We start from the raw sequence: 17,251 nt of genomic DNA, 5'->3' as shown, positions 1-17,251 counted from the left end.
AAAAACATACCAGTGAATTCTTATGGGTTGGGTTAAGTTATAAATCTACTCGCGATTCACGTAATCGGGCGAGGGCGGGCGGCCTAACGGCCCGGAACCGGTCCCGGATAGAATTGGATGTGTTATACGTGTAGCAGCCACCTAAGGTCGTAGGCTTCCACCGGCTAAACCGGGTGAAGTTGGTGCTGTGTAAACCGCGTGAACGAATCTGGCTTTTTGGATGCTGACAATACAACGCTTCCACTCCGCCACTAATATTCGAATATACAATAGCAATTTTATTTTTTTTTTCTCACGTGTAGTATAGAAATTTGTAATGAGATACATAATGCGGTTATAATAAAATATTGTNATTCGAATATACAATAGCAATTTTATTTTTTTTTTCTCACGTGTAGTATAGAAATTTGTAATGAGATACATAATGCGGTTATAATAAAATATTAATTTTAAGTAATTAAAGTACGATTAAATATGAAAAAATAATCGCGCAATATGTACTTATATTTTAGAAAATACAAATCGTTTCCACAGCTTCCAATGACGGCACGTCGCTGCTCCCGGGAGGTAATTTATGGAAAAATTGGCTCCCAGTTTGGTGTACTAACGTGAAGAAAACCCGAAAAAACTCCACGAACCCACGACCAACTAAAACTATTTATTCGGCCAGTGGCGGGCGTTAAATGTTTTTAGTATTAGCTTATAAATACAACTGTATAGAATTTTTTTAAGTTTTATTTGAAAATTTGCAGGAATTTTTTCTAATACCGGATCGATTTTCTGAATTCTTTATCTAACAAAACAGTTAGAAAAGCTAACAGAAAATTTAAATGTCTAAAGCTCCTGAATCTCTAATAATTGTGGACACACGATTCGTAAACCGGAATCACTTTTTTGATATGATGATAAGCATCCGGTCCTCTTGCCTTTTCTAGCAATTGCAAAGTTTCGTTGGCCAATGTGCCCAAGCAATTTCCTTTTCGCTGACCGTAATCAATTCCATCACCTAAATTTTCTGTTATAAATATATATAACAGAATACGTATATTAGTATTTCTCAGACATATACTAAAAAGAATATTATTTTTTATAACTATCCTTACTAATATTTTCTAAAAATAAGAGCAATGACGGAAGAAGCTTAGGATAAGCGGATACCAAAAATGGGCCAGCTTCCGATAGAGCTAAACTTTGAATGACACGACAGGCTCTGACCAATATAAGTGGATGGCGAGTTGCTAAGGCTTCTGAAATTAAAAAGAATTGAATTTTATTATTATTATTTTTTTAATTTTTGGCAATAATTTTCTATACTTACTGTTAATTTGTGGAATAGCGTAAGGCAGCGCATGAATTATTTTTTCGCCACCATTATTCATCATTTCCTTGCATCCTAGTTCGGCGATTAGATTATATGGATGTTCGAGTTCTAATAATCCTTCCATAAAAGATGGTAGATAATGGCGATAGTCTAGATCAGAAATGTTAACCTATAGAGAAATAATCAGAATATGTTAGGAATCATCTTGATGTCATAATTAAATATTGCGTTTTAAAGAATAACTAAAAGGTGATTTAAAAGTCTCCATAACACATGCAAAGGATTCGTCTTATTATGCAGTCATACAGGTTCCAGTAACGGGAGCTGAACCATGACCAAATATAGATTACTGAAAAGGACACTCGAAAGTGTGTCCTTTCCAGTAATCTATATTTTGTTTGGAGACTGAATCACTCTGTGTAATAAATTTCATACTATCAAAACCTATTTTTATTAGTGTGAATAGCTAAAAATGCGAAAAAGTAGAAAAAACTTTATCACATTTAAGTTAACACCCCATTCTTTACTCGTGCTGATCAATTCTATTGAGGATTAAGTCCGCCAGTAATGTGTGCAATTGTGGCCTACAATATTCTGGTGTAGTTTAATCAACCTATTAAGTTAATCACAAAAGTAATAGAGTTGATTAGTAGAATATAACCGCAACTAATAAATATGTTCTCCACCTCAAATTACTAAGTGACCTTGTCCATGTATTGTACAGTACAGTACAGTACATCATACTTTTTCTTTAACAATAGAGTCGTGCCGATCAGGGGAAATTTTTTGAATTGAAATAATACAACTTTCGGTTTGCATCGGACGATCGTATATAGTTAATCGGGGCCTCCTGCTCCTAAGATTTCCATTTCTGGTCTCGGCTTTCATCTAACTAACTCCGTTCTTCAGATCAAGGAAAGACGAACAGAGGACGACATTGGGAATTTATAGGTCTACAATTTTTATTTTCCCGGTTGTTATATATAACAACCAGGAAAGTATGGCGATCGTTCAAAAAGACCTCCCCCCAAGATTTTTACTTTTTTGGACTCAGGTGCCGCATCTTGAAATGTCGAGAAATGCTATATATATATGGATGTTTGTATGGCACGATTTTGTTTACCCTGTTTGAAGTTTAATAACTCCTGTGCATTCTGTTAAAAATTTTTTGAAATTTTGCAGATAGGTTTGTGTGTTAGGGGGACTGGTACTATTAAATTTTGGTAATTAAAGGTCGAGGGGTGGAGAGATAATGGAGGTCGTGTGTATCTCGAATAGGGTGGGACTTAATGATTTTTTACTCGTTATTAGCATTAACAATTTTTTTTTATAAAATCCATCCTTACCCTCAAAAGTAAGCTTTTTGCCATTTTATAACAGTTAAAAATATAAAAAGTTTTTAAATAAAATATCGTAACAGATAGCGCCATCAAATGTTGCTGGAAAAGTTAAGCAACTCGTCGCTGGATTTTTTTTTTGTATTTTCATAGAATTTTATAGTGAAACATTCCATAGAACGATTCATTTTAAACTCATTGTCAAATATACAACTATCGTATTACTTTGAATATAAGCCGCCCTCGCATTTATGCTGCAGTAGGAGTTTAAAATTGGAAAAATTATTTAAAAAAAATAAAAAATGAATGATCTTTGTACAGTTCATAACTAAAACAGATAATGCACTTCATAGTAGACTGCTTAAATGGTAGATAGAAACACCTATTATGCTGTACAGCGAGTATCCCCGTCTTATTCAACTCTCTCGCCTCCGTAAAACGAAACTTACCAACCACTTTAAACTAAATCCAGAGCTTTCCTGATAGAGAAATACCGGAATTTCACCCGTCTCGTATCTCTTTCTAAATAAACTTTTGTAAACATTTACTTTAAGAGGTTTCTCTAATGGCGGTCCCGTAACCTAAAAATTTTTGTGTGAAATATTGAATTTGAATAATTTAATTACAGAATGAGTAGAAGAAAGAAAGGTATATTTACCTTTGTGTTTTTCTGTAAAGACTCAATGGTGAAAGCAGGAACCTCTCTGATTGGAGGATTTGCTTCTTTCATTAAAGTATTGCTCTTATCACGAACTTCGTATTCCTTTTTAAGAGATTTTTTCGTAGATTTTGATAATTCCATTCGATCTATTGCTGCTATTAACGAAATTTGATACCAGATGAAAGATTTCGATGAAAAATGATGTTAAAAGCAAGCACTAGACCGTAAGTTTTCAGTTAAGAAAAGTACGATTCCTCCTGTTTTTTTAATGTTATTTACAATTGAATTTTAGATATATTGTTGCGGAATAAAAAGGAAATTTGATTTTTGAGCTTTTTAACTTTTAGTGAAATTATTTTGAATCTTTTTATAAATAATTTTCGATCCAAGTCACATTATTAAAAATTTGCGTTCAAATTTATTATCTCCTACTCGAAAGCCGAAAAACGAGAATAAATATTTTGGTGAAATTTTGCCAAAGCACCTGTTGAAATTACAATCAAATGAAATAATAAAACCCCTCAGAAATCTTACAACAAAGCGTGTTTATTTAAATAATTTTGAAAAGTGAGGAGGAGTGTTCAACTAATGTCTCTTGATGTTACTTCTGTTATAGAGGTTTTACTTAGTATCATTATTAATTTATTAATTCTTATTTTGTTAGAGATTGGAGGTGTGTAACAGAATCCTGTCTGGTACTCCTCCTTACTCTCGACTGGTTAAATAATTTGCATAAAGAGTATGAAAAACGATTGATTCGTACAGAAGAGAAAATTGAAGAGTTAACAACGTTTTAAAACAGTATGTACTGATAATTTTTCTATGTAGTCTTTTTTTGTTAAATTCATTTTACAACGAACTAAAAAGAACAATACCAGTCGACCCCCCCTATAACACTGTTGATTATTCCGTTTTATATGAATTCCATGTTGTACGAGTCACTTAGATTTTACAAATACGTGTGCCGGGCTGTGAACGGCTCACGTATTTGTAAATTCTAAGTGACTCGTACAACATGGAATTCATATAAAACGGAAAAATCAACAGTGTTATAGGGGGGGTCGACTGTATAGTTATCTTTGGTTTAATGGGCAATGAGGAGGAATTGACAAATAACGTTAAAGAATTTCTAACTTGGAACAGACGAAAAATAATAATTTTTCGCACAGGAGGCAAATTAAAAATAATAGATAAATTTTATTTATAGAAACAAAAGTTGGAAGTTCTTTCAAATTTTAAATATTTGGAAATTCATTTTACTCCTCGTAGATCTTTTTCTTTACATTTGGAAAAAATGATAATCGAGGATAAGGTAAAAATCTCAAATCTTTATAAACTACTTGTCAAAATGTCGTCGCTTAATAACTATTTTAGATTATTTGATGTGTTAATAAGATCGAGCATTTCATATGCATTCCCAATATGGAGAAATTGGTGGTTGACAAAGTAGAAAAAATACAACTATCCTTTTTCAAGTAAATTTTTTAAATTAAATCTGTAAGGTTGCCGACGGGGGTCGAAATATGTCAAGAGGGTCGGGGGGTCGTAGTGATAATGAGATAGACTCTGCGGTTACAAGAAACCGTTTATGTGACACGGAAAAAAGCTTAAAAGATTACCGCAATCTTGAAAGTTCTAAGTCGGCAACGGCCTCTGGGTCTTTCTCTCCTATCCAAGATAGTCCCAAATGAAAGAGTGTCCCTTGTTCGCGAAGAGCAGTTCCCTCGACGACTCCGGGACGATGCGGTCGACTTCTGATGATGGGAAGATGTAGATCCGAGATCCGAGGTCGGGGGACGGAGACGATGTGCACGAGACACACACACAACTGGTCCGATACTTCGAATTTTCGGGAGAAGAAACCGCCGCATAAATTCAAATCACTATTTATTGAACTTCGTTTAAATAAATATACGATTATTCCAAATAGCAAACTTATCAAATAATGCCGAATATTAGTTCTGTAAGATGATGGTTATTCATTTGCTTGACAGTTGTGATTCTCTTTGTGAAATAAGATCTAATATTTTTGGGATTGATTACAATTATATACTAATTTATTGGAAGAATCTTCCAATAAGACCAGGGCCGGATTTGAGGCGATTGGAGTGATTTGTGCCAATCGGGCCCGCAGGACATCAAAATTTATATATTTAAAAATACTTTCAAATTACAGAATAGATTAAACAGTTTAGCAATCATGTCGATTGAGAGTCAAGAAGAAAGCCAGTTGGATTTTGATACTATTTTAGAAGATTTTACAGAACAAAAACTTAGAAACATATAAAACATCTCTTTATAGGTTTACATTCAATAAAATTCAGTAATATTCATTCATCAACTCATTAGAAGACTTTTNACTTCTATGAGAAATTAGACTCTACTTAGATATTAGACACACGAAGAAAACTCGGAAAACTTCACGTGGCAGGCCCATCGCTGAAGTGTGAACCCACAACCAGTGTTCAGCTCTTTTATTTTATTCATTCACTGTGGGTCCTCTACGAGAGTGCCACACAGTGGCTCGAAATTGATTATTGTTGAAGCATATACATTACTCTTAAAAGAAAATTTCATGATAAGGACACTACAAATTTTTTCCTAAAAGTTTAGATATTTTATATAATGTATCCTGAAATATTTTATTGTATTCGAAACTTCGTAATAACGAATACAGAACTTTTAACTATAGTTAAGATACGAATTCCATTATGTTCATAGAATTTCTATGGAATCTTCTTTCGTTATTTATTTACTGTTTCCTACGTAAAATACTTCACTTAAAAGCTAAAAAAAATGAATATAAAAATGACTTTATTGAGTATTTTTTTTTTCTTTTTTCCATTCACTTATTTCTTTCACTCATTCCAATAATGGTCTGCCGCTTTCAAAAGAGATTTCCCAAAAATTTCAAATATATATTTATTTAACTATATTTTCGTGTTTTACATTTTTACGATTTTGTCACGTCCTGCTATCAGCATCAATACTACTGTATAATCGATGAAATAGACGTGATCGTCACAATGATTCCATATTGAGCCTTCTGTCAGTTCTTGTAAATGTCATTTTTCTGAATTTTTATATTTTCAAAGTTCATTTAATATCTTTACATTTTTCTGAAATCGTTTGAAAAATAATTTAATTTTACTTATTTTTATAACATTTTATTCCTTGCTTCTAATAAAGATAATCTGTTATTTACAATTTCTTTGTTATCATCTAAAAACATCAGCATAAATAACCTTAGGCTTTCTTTGAAAGTTTTTTGATCACTTGGAATTTTACTAAATATTTTTGCACATTGTTCTTCGCTATGTTTTAATAGCAGTTTACGAAAAATTCTCTTCAGAAATTTCATCATTTTGACGTTTAAATCAGAAAAGCTCATCACCTAAAAATAGAAAATAACAAATAGTTTAATGTAACATTTTAAATCTTATCTTGCATATATTTATTTATTGAATGAAGTCAAAATGAACTAAATGTTGAGCACAGATTTAATTATACACAGAAACTCTTACACCACACTACTTTCAAAATAAGCTTCTTCTGTAACTACACACTTCTACCAGCATTTGAAATGACTTCCAAAACTGCTTTGGCAGTCTTGAAAGTCATTTTGTAATGCCTTTATGGGCTTTTGTCACTGTGGCTTCCATATCTGTTGATGATTAGAAATTGTAGCCCTTCAACTTCTTTCATTGTAGAGAACAGATGAAAGTCTTCAAGACAAAATCAAGGTAAGAAAAAAGTTGAGGAAGCATTGCTATACTCTTGGTCATACATTTATTAACCAGAAACAACCAAGTGAAGCTGAATGTAGATGTTGCTGCAGTGACAAAACTCCTTAAAGACATAAAAAATAGCTACTGCTAGCATTCATAGTACTTGCACTGCTGACATGCACAGTGCTGAAGCAGACTGGATCAAAGAGAACAGACGCACTGGACACAGTATGCATTGTGCTGAAATAAATATATAAGACATCCATTGAATAATGCAGAAAGCACACAACTGGACAACAACTGGCGTAGACAACATTCACAGTTTCTGGTACAAAAAATTCACATCTTTGCACTGGGAACTATCTTCAAATACTTTACAAGATTCTTACCTCTTGCATTGCAAACAATATACAATCACATTTATGAACACAACATTCTTACAGAACAAAAAGGCTGCTATAGAAATCACAAAGGTTGCAAAGAACGACTACGCAACTCTGTTATCCTATGGCAAGTTCATAAGCAACACAAACATATACATAGCATACACATGATTACAGAAAAGCATTTAACAGTATCCCACACATTTGGCTGCTGCACACACTTTGCATCTATAAAATCCATCCCCAACTCATTAGTTTCTTTGGTTTTACCATGCTCCACTGGATAACAACATTATATCTTAACCTCTATACACTCACAAAGAAACAAATCAAATACACATCATGCGAGGAATTTTTCAAGGAGATTCATTGAGTCCTTTTTAGTTCTTCCTTGCACTTAACTCTTTATCTAACATATTGAACAAAACACAATATGTCTACAATATCACACACAATAAAACAACATTGTTCACATTATCATACCTCATGTACAAGGACAATATCAAATTTATTACCAGAATCCCTTCCACACAGAATCAGCTTCATCATTTCTTACAAACTACATGCACATACTCAAACAATATACAAATGAAGTTTGGTCTAGACAAATGCAAAACACTACACATTGAAAAAGGAGTTTTGAAGAAAGGAGACTTTGTACTCAGAAGTAGAGAAATTATTGAGTCCGTGGAAGAGGAAAAGTTTTACAAATATTTAGGATTCCAACAGACCAAACTTACAGAACATGCACAGATAAAACAAAGGTTAACACTCAAATACCAGAACAGATTACATGCAGTACTAAAAACACACCTAAATGCAAAACATAGGTATTAAAGCTATTAATACCTATGTTGTTGTCCCTATATTCTCTCATTCTTTTGGAGTTATACACTGGACATGCACAGATCTCAAGAAACTTCAAAGAAAAACAAGAACAACTGTTACTAAGCATAAACAATATCACCCAAAATCATCTGTAGAAAGACTACTCTTCTTTGTAAAGAAGGTGACCATGGCCTTACTAATACAGTTAACCTGCACTATAAAAAAATTCAGGCACTGCAGAAGTTTTTCCACAAGAAACATCAAAATTATATAAAGCTATAACTCTGGCAGACAGTAACCACACACCTTTAAACTTACACTCTGAGCATCTGGACATAGCTCAATATACAATAAACATAAACACCACTATGCAGTCACAGGCCCAAAAGGCACTTCATGGTAGGTATCATGCCTATGACCTAGCTCAGGACAAAACTATGTCAAACTATTGGCTGACTAGAGGCTACCTGTTTGGATAGACTGAGGATTTTATGGTTGCCATTCAAGATCAGGTAATAAACGGTAAAAACTACACAAAACACATCCTGAAGGATACACTAACAAATGACTCTTACGGAAAATGCCACATTCTGCTAGAAACAATGCAACATATATCCTCTAGTTGTAAGCTCTTAGCACAAATAGACTATTGACACATGTATAATCAAGTAGCAAATATAATACACTAAGAGCTTGCACAGAAGTACAGCTTATTGAACATCCAGCTGTCATACTACAAATATACTCAACAGGCAGTATTAGAAAATGACAAACCCAAAATATATTTTGACAAAGCCATAATTACAGATAAAACAATTCATCACATTAGACCTGACATCACTCTCATTGACAAATGCAGTAAAATCACTTGTATAATAGACATCTACATTCCGAACATTCATTACATGAGAAATGCACACACTGAAAAATCAATACATACACTCCCCTTATTCAAGAAATAAGACAGATATGGAGGATGGATAAAGTATTTATTGTACCTATTGTCCCTTCTTCTGCTGATGCTATACTATATACCTTACACAAGTCTAAAAACATTAAACTGTAATACATATCACCATAGAAAGCTGCAATATTAAACACACGTTGCATTGTTAGTAACTTTCTAAATGTTGACACACATACCAATAACATGGCTTAATGTTAACTTGTTTGGGTAGCTATGCTTTGACTTTAGTAGCATAGCACTTGGCACCAGTATCAGCTGAGCATGACATTTGCAACATAATAATAAATTGTATAAATTATTATTATTATTATTTATTGAATAAATGATGCAAGTAAATATCAGTTAATGTTCTTTTAATGTCACAATAATAGAAATTCTGGTTTTATTAACACTAATCTTGTTTACTTTGCTAACACTTCACAAATAGCAACTACTGATATTATATTTGTCCAAGACAAAAGTTAATAAAATAATTTGTATTTGTAAATGTAAAATAATTAAGCAAAATGTATACCTTGAGAACTGTAATGTTAAGTGCTTCACCAATAAACGAATGAAGTAAAAAATCTGCAAAATTGTTTCGCTGAGAAGGCACTAATTTGTCAATATACTTTATTTTATCCCAAACTGCACACTGAAGGGCCATCTAAAATAAAAAATAAACAAAATAAATTTTTGTTTAAATTTCTAACAAAATTTTTTTGATTTACCCTGTATTTTCTCTCCAACTGGCAAAATTTATCAGCCAAAACAACATAAAATAAATTAAATGGATTCTCTTGAAGACAGCAATCCAATATCACAACAATGATTTCTCTGTATTGCATGCTCTTCAGATTCAGCCGAATTAATTTACTAAATGCCTCTAAATAGTCCTACAAAAGAAATGTTTAAAAGATAAAGAAAAATGACTGGATTGAATGAAATAAACATTACTGGAAAATACAACTATCATATAAAATAGTGCTTAATATATAGTTTTTTAAATTGTAGAAAAAAAAATGAAGCAAACACTATATATGTTTTTTTACTAGTCTTATTCTTAAAATGTTTTTATAATTGTAATTATTCAGTACATAGTTGTAGAAAAATATAATTATTTACTGTTAAAAATGTAGACAAAAATTATAAATTAATAATAAACTTGAACTGTGTCTAAATTGTAATTACTTTCATAGGTTTAACTTATTACAATTGAGTTAATGTAACATTATAAAGATTTAAGTTGCTGCATCCATAACAATCCCAATCATAGTTAGTATATTAAAAATTAGATAAATAAATAACATAGCTTTTAAATTATTATAGAAATGGTGTCTTAGTTTGAGGTAATTAAAAGTAAATTTTATTGATATTAAAATTATTGTGTTCAGTTATAGTTTATCCTTGTCATTTAAATTTTACAGCAACATAGCACAAAACCAAAGAAAGGAAAATTGTCAGAACAAATGAAATATTGCAACAGTCTTTTAAAAGAACTTTTTGCAAAGAAGNCGCAGAATCGACGCATAGCTACAATTTATTTTGTGTTATTTATTTCTGTGTTTGTTATATCTACGGAGACTTGAGAGACTCTATGTGGTGATTTCTTGTAATCGTGAACGAATCAAAAGACGAGATAAGATTAACGAGAAAGAACATTTATTAGCTTACATACATTCGACTTGGATTTTACACAAATTGCGAAATTATACCCCGACTTACACGGTTATCGCTCGGTCCCACCTATCGCATAAGTTTGGGGTATTACTGTATTATAAAATTATATTAAACATTACATTACTGAAATTGAATTTCTAATATCAAAAACGTCATGTGAATCTGTGCTATGCAAAGCATACAGTTATGTTCCAGAAGTTAATAATGAAAAATAGTAGTATACTTTTGCTAAGAGAAATATGTTTGGAAATAAATTATTGATTTCTTTAATAATCAATATATAACTAACAATTACAATTAAAAGCATTGTTAACATTAATTTTAGTGAAATGAGGGCATTTTCTTTTTTCAAAGTATCATTATCTCCTGAGCGTTTTTGTTAATTTTGATCAGAAATATCAGCAACATCAGCAACTTCATTTTTTTATATTTTTATCATAATTTTCTATGGATGACAAAATAAAAATATGTTGTTAATCGATAATTTGTTCTAGTGGGTAGTGTTTGTTCAGTCGAATACCAAGTGATTTTTTTCTAGAATTTGTACAGTACAAATACAGCAGTATTTCAAGAAACTTTACTAAATATGAAGATTGTCACTGTGTTTTCTTTTTATAGATTAGTCTTCAAGTCTAAAGTCTGAAAGCAACAACAATGACACCTGGTTTGATAGGAAAGCTAGTACAATTTTTTCTTCCTTGTCCTATCAGTTTTCGTTAAAGTAAACCTGATAAAAGAAAACCTGATTGCACAGCACAAATTGAAAATTTCAATATTTTAAAATCCATGAGCAAATTTGAGATGACATGCATGCTTACTTTATATAAAAGAAAAATATTGAATTACAATGATTCCACTTAAAAATTGCAAAATTTTGTACGAGGATTTGCAAAACCATATTAGAGTGAAACCAGAAGTCGTGCTGTATGATGATATCTCCAATTTTCAAACTCTGTTAGAGCAAAACTGTATTGTATGAGGGATACCTGTATCTTAATTATTCTTAAAACAATTCAAAATATTGAGATTAAAACATCGTTTTTCTTCAAAATTTAACATAATGTAAATGATATTTTGAAGTTTTTATGATTTTGTCAATAATATATAAAAATATTACAAGCTCTGCCATTGACCTTAGTATTTTTCATTACTTTGAATACACTATGTACTTTTGTCATTATTCTTTATAATAAATATATATATATATTATTTTATACACAGATTAAATAACTAAATAATATAATTTATATATTTATATAATTGTTGTTATATAATTTTTAAAAATTCAAATATGAAAAAGAAAAATTTTTATTTAATAATGCAAAGAAACTTTAAACATGTTTATTATTATGATGATTAAGTAGAGGGACTTAGAATACTGTAACCTGCAAATAGTTGATTAAATGAGGGTTGAGGATTAGGCTTTGAAATAAAAATTATAAAATATTTTTCTGGTAACTTTCAACAGTTTTGCTGCTGCCATCAGGTAAGTTGCAAAAAACATGCCACTTCATTTTTTTCACACAATATGTCACTGTTACATACTGATTAAGAAATCTTTATGAAATTATATATGATGATTCAAAATTCAGTCATTAGCATCCACCCAAAGACATTAATGATGAAAAACCATTATAATTAAATATGTCCTGGTAAAATAAGAAACCAAGGAATAAAATATAATCTGTAAAATATTTCTTACACTTCCAAATAGTAATAAATAACATCCAAAAAATAACGCATTGTGCAATTTACCAAAAACTTCAAACATCCAGATGACACAAAATTACATCAACATAATACAAAATCACATCAATCAGCAGCAACAGTGTTAACTGGATTTATTACAGAAAAATGAGTGGTATTTTTCCAACCAAATATGTCAGGGCAGTCAGTGAGATCAATACAACTGTGTGTGTGTGTGTTTTGTTATAGCTTGAACAATTTAGTCAAAAATAGCAACATATTTGATATTGTTAGAAAGTTTGTCTTCAAAACTGTGCAACAGATGAATTTAAACAAAACACTTATTTTTTATCTTCTATTAAAATATTTATCATACTATACTCTTAAATTACAGATTTGGAAACATCATCGGATACTATAAATAAGTTTTAATTGATATTAAATATGGTTTCATCGATTATGATAAGTGTTACATTATTGCACAAAATGGGATTATCATATAAAATTATAAATCAAATACATTAACAAAATTTTATTTTATTTATAATCTGAATTAAGAAGAGGTGAGATTGTTTAAGTAAGAAATAATCAAGACTGACTAAATCATTATTCACTTGCTCATAGTTCAGATGTGTGTATTGATGAATATGTTTGAACAAATGTTTTATGACATAAAATAAACTTATACCAAATATTATGCATGCACAGTTAAAATGATACCTTAACCCACTATTCCAACACATTTAATCTTCTAACAAACATTTTTGGCTTATTACACAACCCTACCTCAGGTCTATCTTTAGTTTAAAACAGGGCTGTGGAGTCGTGTAAAAATCTACCAACTCCAACTTTGTTTTACCATCCGACTCTGACCAGGGGCAGAATTGTTACCAAAATAGGCATGGGAATTCTGATGTTATCACGTGACTTCAGGCTAAAAGATTCAATAAATAGAGTTCTGATAAAGACAGAATGTAGAAATGTTTCTATTCCAAATCTAAAAGACTCCTCTAAGTAATGACATACATACATACAAGAAAGACATCAGCCATACATGAAGTGTTTAGCTGGCAGAAAAGAGGGTAAGGGAAAGGGGGAAGAGGGAGGGAGAGGAGACAGACAGTAGAGAAAGGTAGGATCCCTCTGAATTGACATACATATGACTACAGTACCCTCTGTTTTGATGTTGGCGTGCAGTTTTTAGGCTGAAAGGCCGTAGTCCCCTAAAGGGTCTAAAAGAAAACCTGAGTGTAGCAAACATAATTGAGTTCTGCCATGAATGGCTAAGTGTAGAAGTTAGTGCCAAGTGGCTTATATTAGGAAGACTTATATCTACTTAATACTAATAAAATTCATTTTTCTTACAAATTTTGTCAATAATTCATTTTTCTTATAAATTTTAGGTTAAGAGGATAGAAACATTATTACTGTGTTAAAATTCATTCCAGTTTCAATATTTTAATCATAAGTGCTAGATAAAGTAATTATTAAAACAAGATATGGTCCTGATAAATGTAAAATTAAAAAATTAAATGGTGGAAAAAACATGGATAGAATATTGTTCAGATAGATAAAATAACATTCTGGATATATAAAATGATTGTACCATTTCTCAAAAAAAACAAAAAAAAAGAAAAGAACACATGTGAAATGATTAATGGACTTACTATTTGGACCGTTTATTTTGAAAGTGGTGTAAGTCCATTTTTTCTTCTTTCGAGATATTTAAACATTTGCATTTTAGTTGATTCAAAAATATAAACAAAGTGTACTAAGTTTGACAATGTTTCTATGACTTTAGAAATATGTAAGTTGATTGCATAAAGACTTTTATGTGAATTTATCCAAACTAATATATTCTTTCTGGGCCATAAATGGACTTACACCACTTTCATAATTACTAAACTGTAAAATTCATTAAATTTCTATTATGTAAAACTCAATGTCACTTGAAACACATTGCGTTTTATTCTGATTTTGTTCATATATAATAACAAAAAATAAAATAGTATTGTTTATTCTGAACATTAAAAATATTTACTTATTGTTAAACTATTTTATGATAAATTTATCATTATTATGAGCTTACCATTAGACACTGCTTTTCATTTAGATTCATTACATGGATTTTTTTCTAGTTTATCAAATTGTACATTTGTTGGTAATATTTACAGTTTTACTCTTCTGTTGTAAGGGGCTGTCTTTAAATGATGTCCACACTGAAAGGGAGGGAGGGGTTAAGACAAGTTGGACAAGGAGGGTTGAGTATTAGTGGACATCCATTTATTTCATTAAATTTTATACAATATGCATTTTATTATATTTATTTCAAAGTTTCTTGTATGTTTCATTTCTACTTATGGTATCTATCATTCATAAAGTGATGAAGGTTTTAACAGGGATAGAGTTATGTTGGACATCCATAGAGGGAAAGGGGTTACAAAAACTTGGACAAACTGGGACAAGAGGGAAAAGTAAACATTTCAAGAAAAATGCACATGTAATTTATGGATAGCCCAAGTGCTTAGACTGTAGAAAATGGACTTACACCACTTTCAAAATCAATGGTTATGCAATGTCATTTATCGATAAATTTTCAATTGATCAAAGCTTATGGTTATTTTAAAATGTTAAGTGTGAATTGTTTATAAATAAAAAGTTCACACTAAATTGTATGTATATTATGTGTTTTCTCAATTTTTTCCAAAAATGGACTTACACCACTTTCAAAATAAACGGTCCATTTATTAGTGTTATGCATGTACAATGCTGATTATTTTGGCTATATATTTATACATAACATTGACTATATAATAAAACTTTCAAGAATTATATTATAATACAATTTACAATAATAATGCAGAAGCTATTTCCAATACATTAAAAATTCAAAAACTTCTTACCTCTGATGATGCAATTGTGCAAAATATCAATTTACGAACATTAGTATTCATTTTATACGCTTTTGCTTTTTGCAGAAGATTTTCACTGTAGTTAAATGGTTCATTTGAGTTTTCAATATCTTGTTTCTGATCTAAATAATAGTACCAAATAGAAAAGTTTTAAAAATTAAATTTCTCTTAAAATATTTTCTAAAGATCAACATTATGATTTTATTTTCTTACCAGTTTTATCAGAATTATCATCCCATGCTGAACCAACAATCCACCATCTTCCACCTCCTTTATCTGCTTTTAATAAATCCCCATAAGATATTCTCAATTCTTGAATACTACAACCTGAAAATATTTATCTTGAAAAAATTTGCATATTTATTTATATTAAACTAAAAAACTAACCTTTATGGAGATAACATCTTAACATCTTTCTCATATGTTCAACCAAATCAGGATCATAATTCTGAATTTTATACACGTTGTTATTACGAATAGCTGTAAGCGTATCCAACATGAAGTGAACTCGAGATCTATTACTTATATAAGAAAAATATAACAATATATACAAACAGCCTAATAATTAATTTAATTATTCAAATGAACTACAAATTCTTATCATGGCTATTAAGGAACTAAATAATTGGGAGTTTGAATATATTTAAATATTCTTAGTATTATTTTTTTTTATTGTATTAATACTATAATTAAATATTATAATGTCAATATAATAAAAATAGCTTTCTTATAAAGAATTCTCAATTTTTTGAGATTTTTATTAAATTATTTATTAAATATTAACTATTTCAAAATAAAAAATTGCATTCTGGAAGAAGTGCACAAATTGCAAAACTGAATTTAAGTAGAAAATTCTTTGATCAGTTAAAATAACTGAACCCTGTAGAGAAAAATCCTCATTGATATCAGCCATTCAGTTAAAATAGTGATAACATAACAAATTTTCCAACAAAAATTTCAGAATTTTGCAATATGTAAGTAATGCACAAAAATTTAGTTAATATTTCTGATAGATATGTGTCAATAAGATTCTATATTACTTTTCCAAAAATCACTTGATAGGAAAATTTTGAAATAATGTATCAAATTATAAAATATAAGTATTAAGAAAATTATAGGAATGACATAAATTTTATTTGGCATTTTAATATCAAGATTTCTGTTGTTTACAGAAAAAGAAATAAAAATTTTAGAATTTTGTTTAAAAAAATATCTAAAAGATACTTTATATATTTTTGTTTCAAATTTAACTATTTTAAGCTATTACATTTTTTAATAATTGTTAAATTAATTAAAAATCAGCTTTATTTTAGTTTTTAAAGACAAACTTAATTTATATCAATTTTAAATGTTTTAATCTGTAACTCATAGAATCAAAAATAGACTATCAATTTTAATTTTTTTTGAAGTCAAATACAAATGTTTCAAATTTCACTAATGCTAAAAATAAGTATATTATTATATTACTGTTTTGTTAACCACCTTAAAAAATTTAATAATAAACCAAAAATGTTAATATACAAATACTTCAGTCATCATCATTCTCATCCCTGTCCATGTAAGTTAGACTTAAGGTTAGAGATGGAACTAGCTAGTATTAAAGAAGACTGAAGGATAAAACAAAAAACTTAATCTAACATAACATATTTAACAATACAAATATTTCAGTACAAACACTGTTTTATATTGCAGAATGCTAACAATTAATTTAATTTATAAACCTATTCACTCACAAAATGAAAAATTTATTTAATACCTTTTATTTTATT

General features: G+C 29.9%; 2 protein-coding genes across 2 annotated transcripts in view; both read right to left on the bottom strand.

Annotated features, from left to right (window-relative positions):
- Nucleotides 1–697: 697 nt before the first annotated feature.
- LOC111641364 (parkin coregulated gene protein homolog) lies at nucleotides 698–3,637 on the bottom strand. Its single transcript, XM_023387511.1, has 5 exons — nucleotides 3,317–3,637; nucleotides 3,108–3,239; nucleotides 1,319–1,490; nucleotides 1,104–1,247; nucleotides 698–1,015 (listed from the first exon to the last, which is right to left on the bottom strand). The coding sequence occupies exons 1-5, from the start codon at nucleotides 3,458–3,460 to the stop codon at nucleotides 852–854; spliced, it is 756 nt and encodes a 251-aa protein (XP_023243279.1). The 5' UTR covers nucleotides 3,461–3,637; the 3' UTR covers nucleotides 698–851.
- A 2,747-nt stretch (nucleotides 3,638–6,384) lies between these two features.
- LOC111641362 (nucleolar MIF4G domain-containing protein 1 homolog) overlaps nucleotides 6,385–17,251 on the bottom strand; it is a 34,278-nt gene continuing 23,411 nt past the window's right edge. Inside the window, exons 10-16 of the mRNA XM_023387508.1 lie at nucleotides 15,870–16,003; nucleotides 15,696–15,809; nucleotides 15,474–15,604; nucleotides 9,936–10,100; nucleotides 9,740–9,871; nucleotides 6,497–6,713; nucleotides 6,385–6,392 (exon numbers count right to left, since the gene is read on the bottom strand). Coding sequence (XP_023243276.1) covers nucleotides 6,385–6,392; nucleotides 6,497–6,713; nucleotides 9,740–9,871; nucleotides 9,936–10,100; nucleotides 15,474–15,604; nucleotides 15,696–15,809; nucleotides 15,870–16,003 — 901 coding nt within the window. The remainder of the gene's footprint in view (nucleotides 6,393–6,496; nucleotides 6,714–9,739; nucleotides 9,872–9,935; nucleotides 10,101–15,473; nucleotides 15,605–15,695; nucleotides 15,810–15,869; nucleotides 16,004–17,251) is intronic.

This window comes from Centruroides sculpturatus, unplaced genomic scaffold (genome assembly GCF_000671375.1).
Source record: "Centruroides sculpturatus isolate CEXI.00-Female unplaced genomic scaffold, Cexi_2.0 scaffold1514, whole genome shotgun sequence".
In the NCBI taxonomy this organism is placed as follows: Eukaryota; Metazoa; Arthropoda; class Arachnida; order Scorpiones; family Buthidae; genus Centruroides; species Centruroides sculpturatus.
The sequence above is the reverse complement of the archived record's forward strand: the minus strand, read 5'-3'. Positions and strand labels throughout refer to the sequence as shown.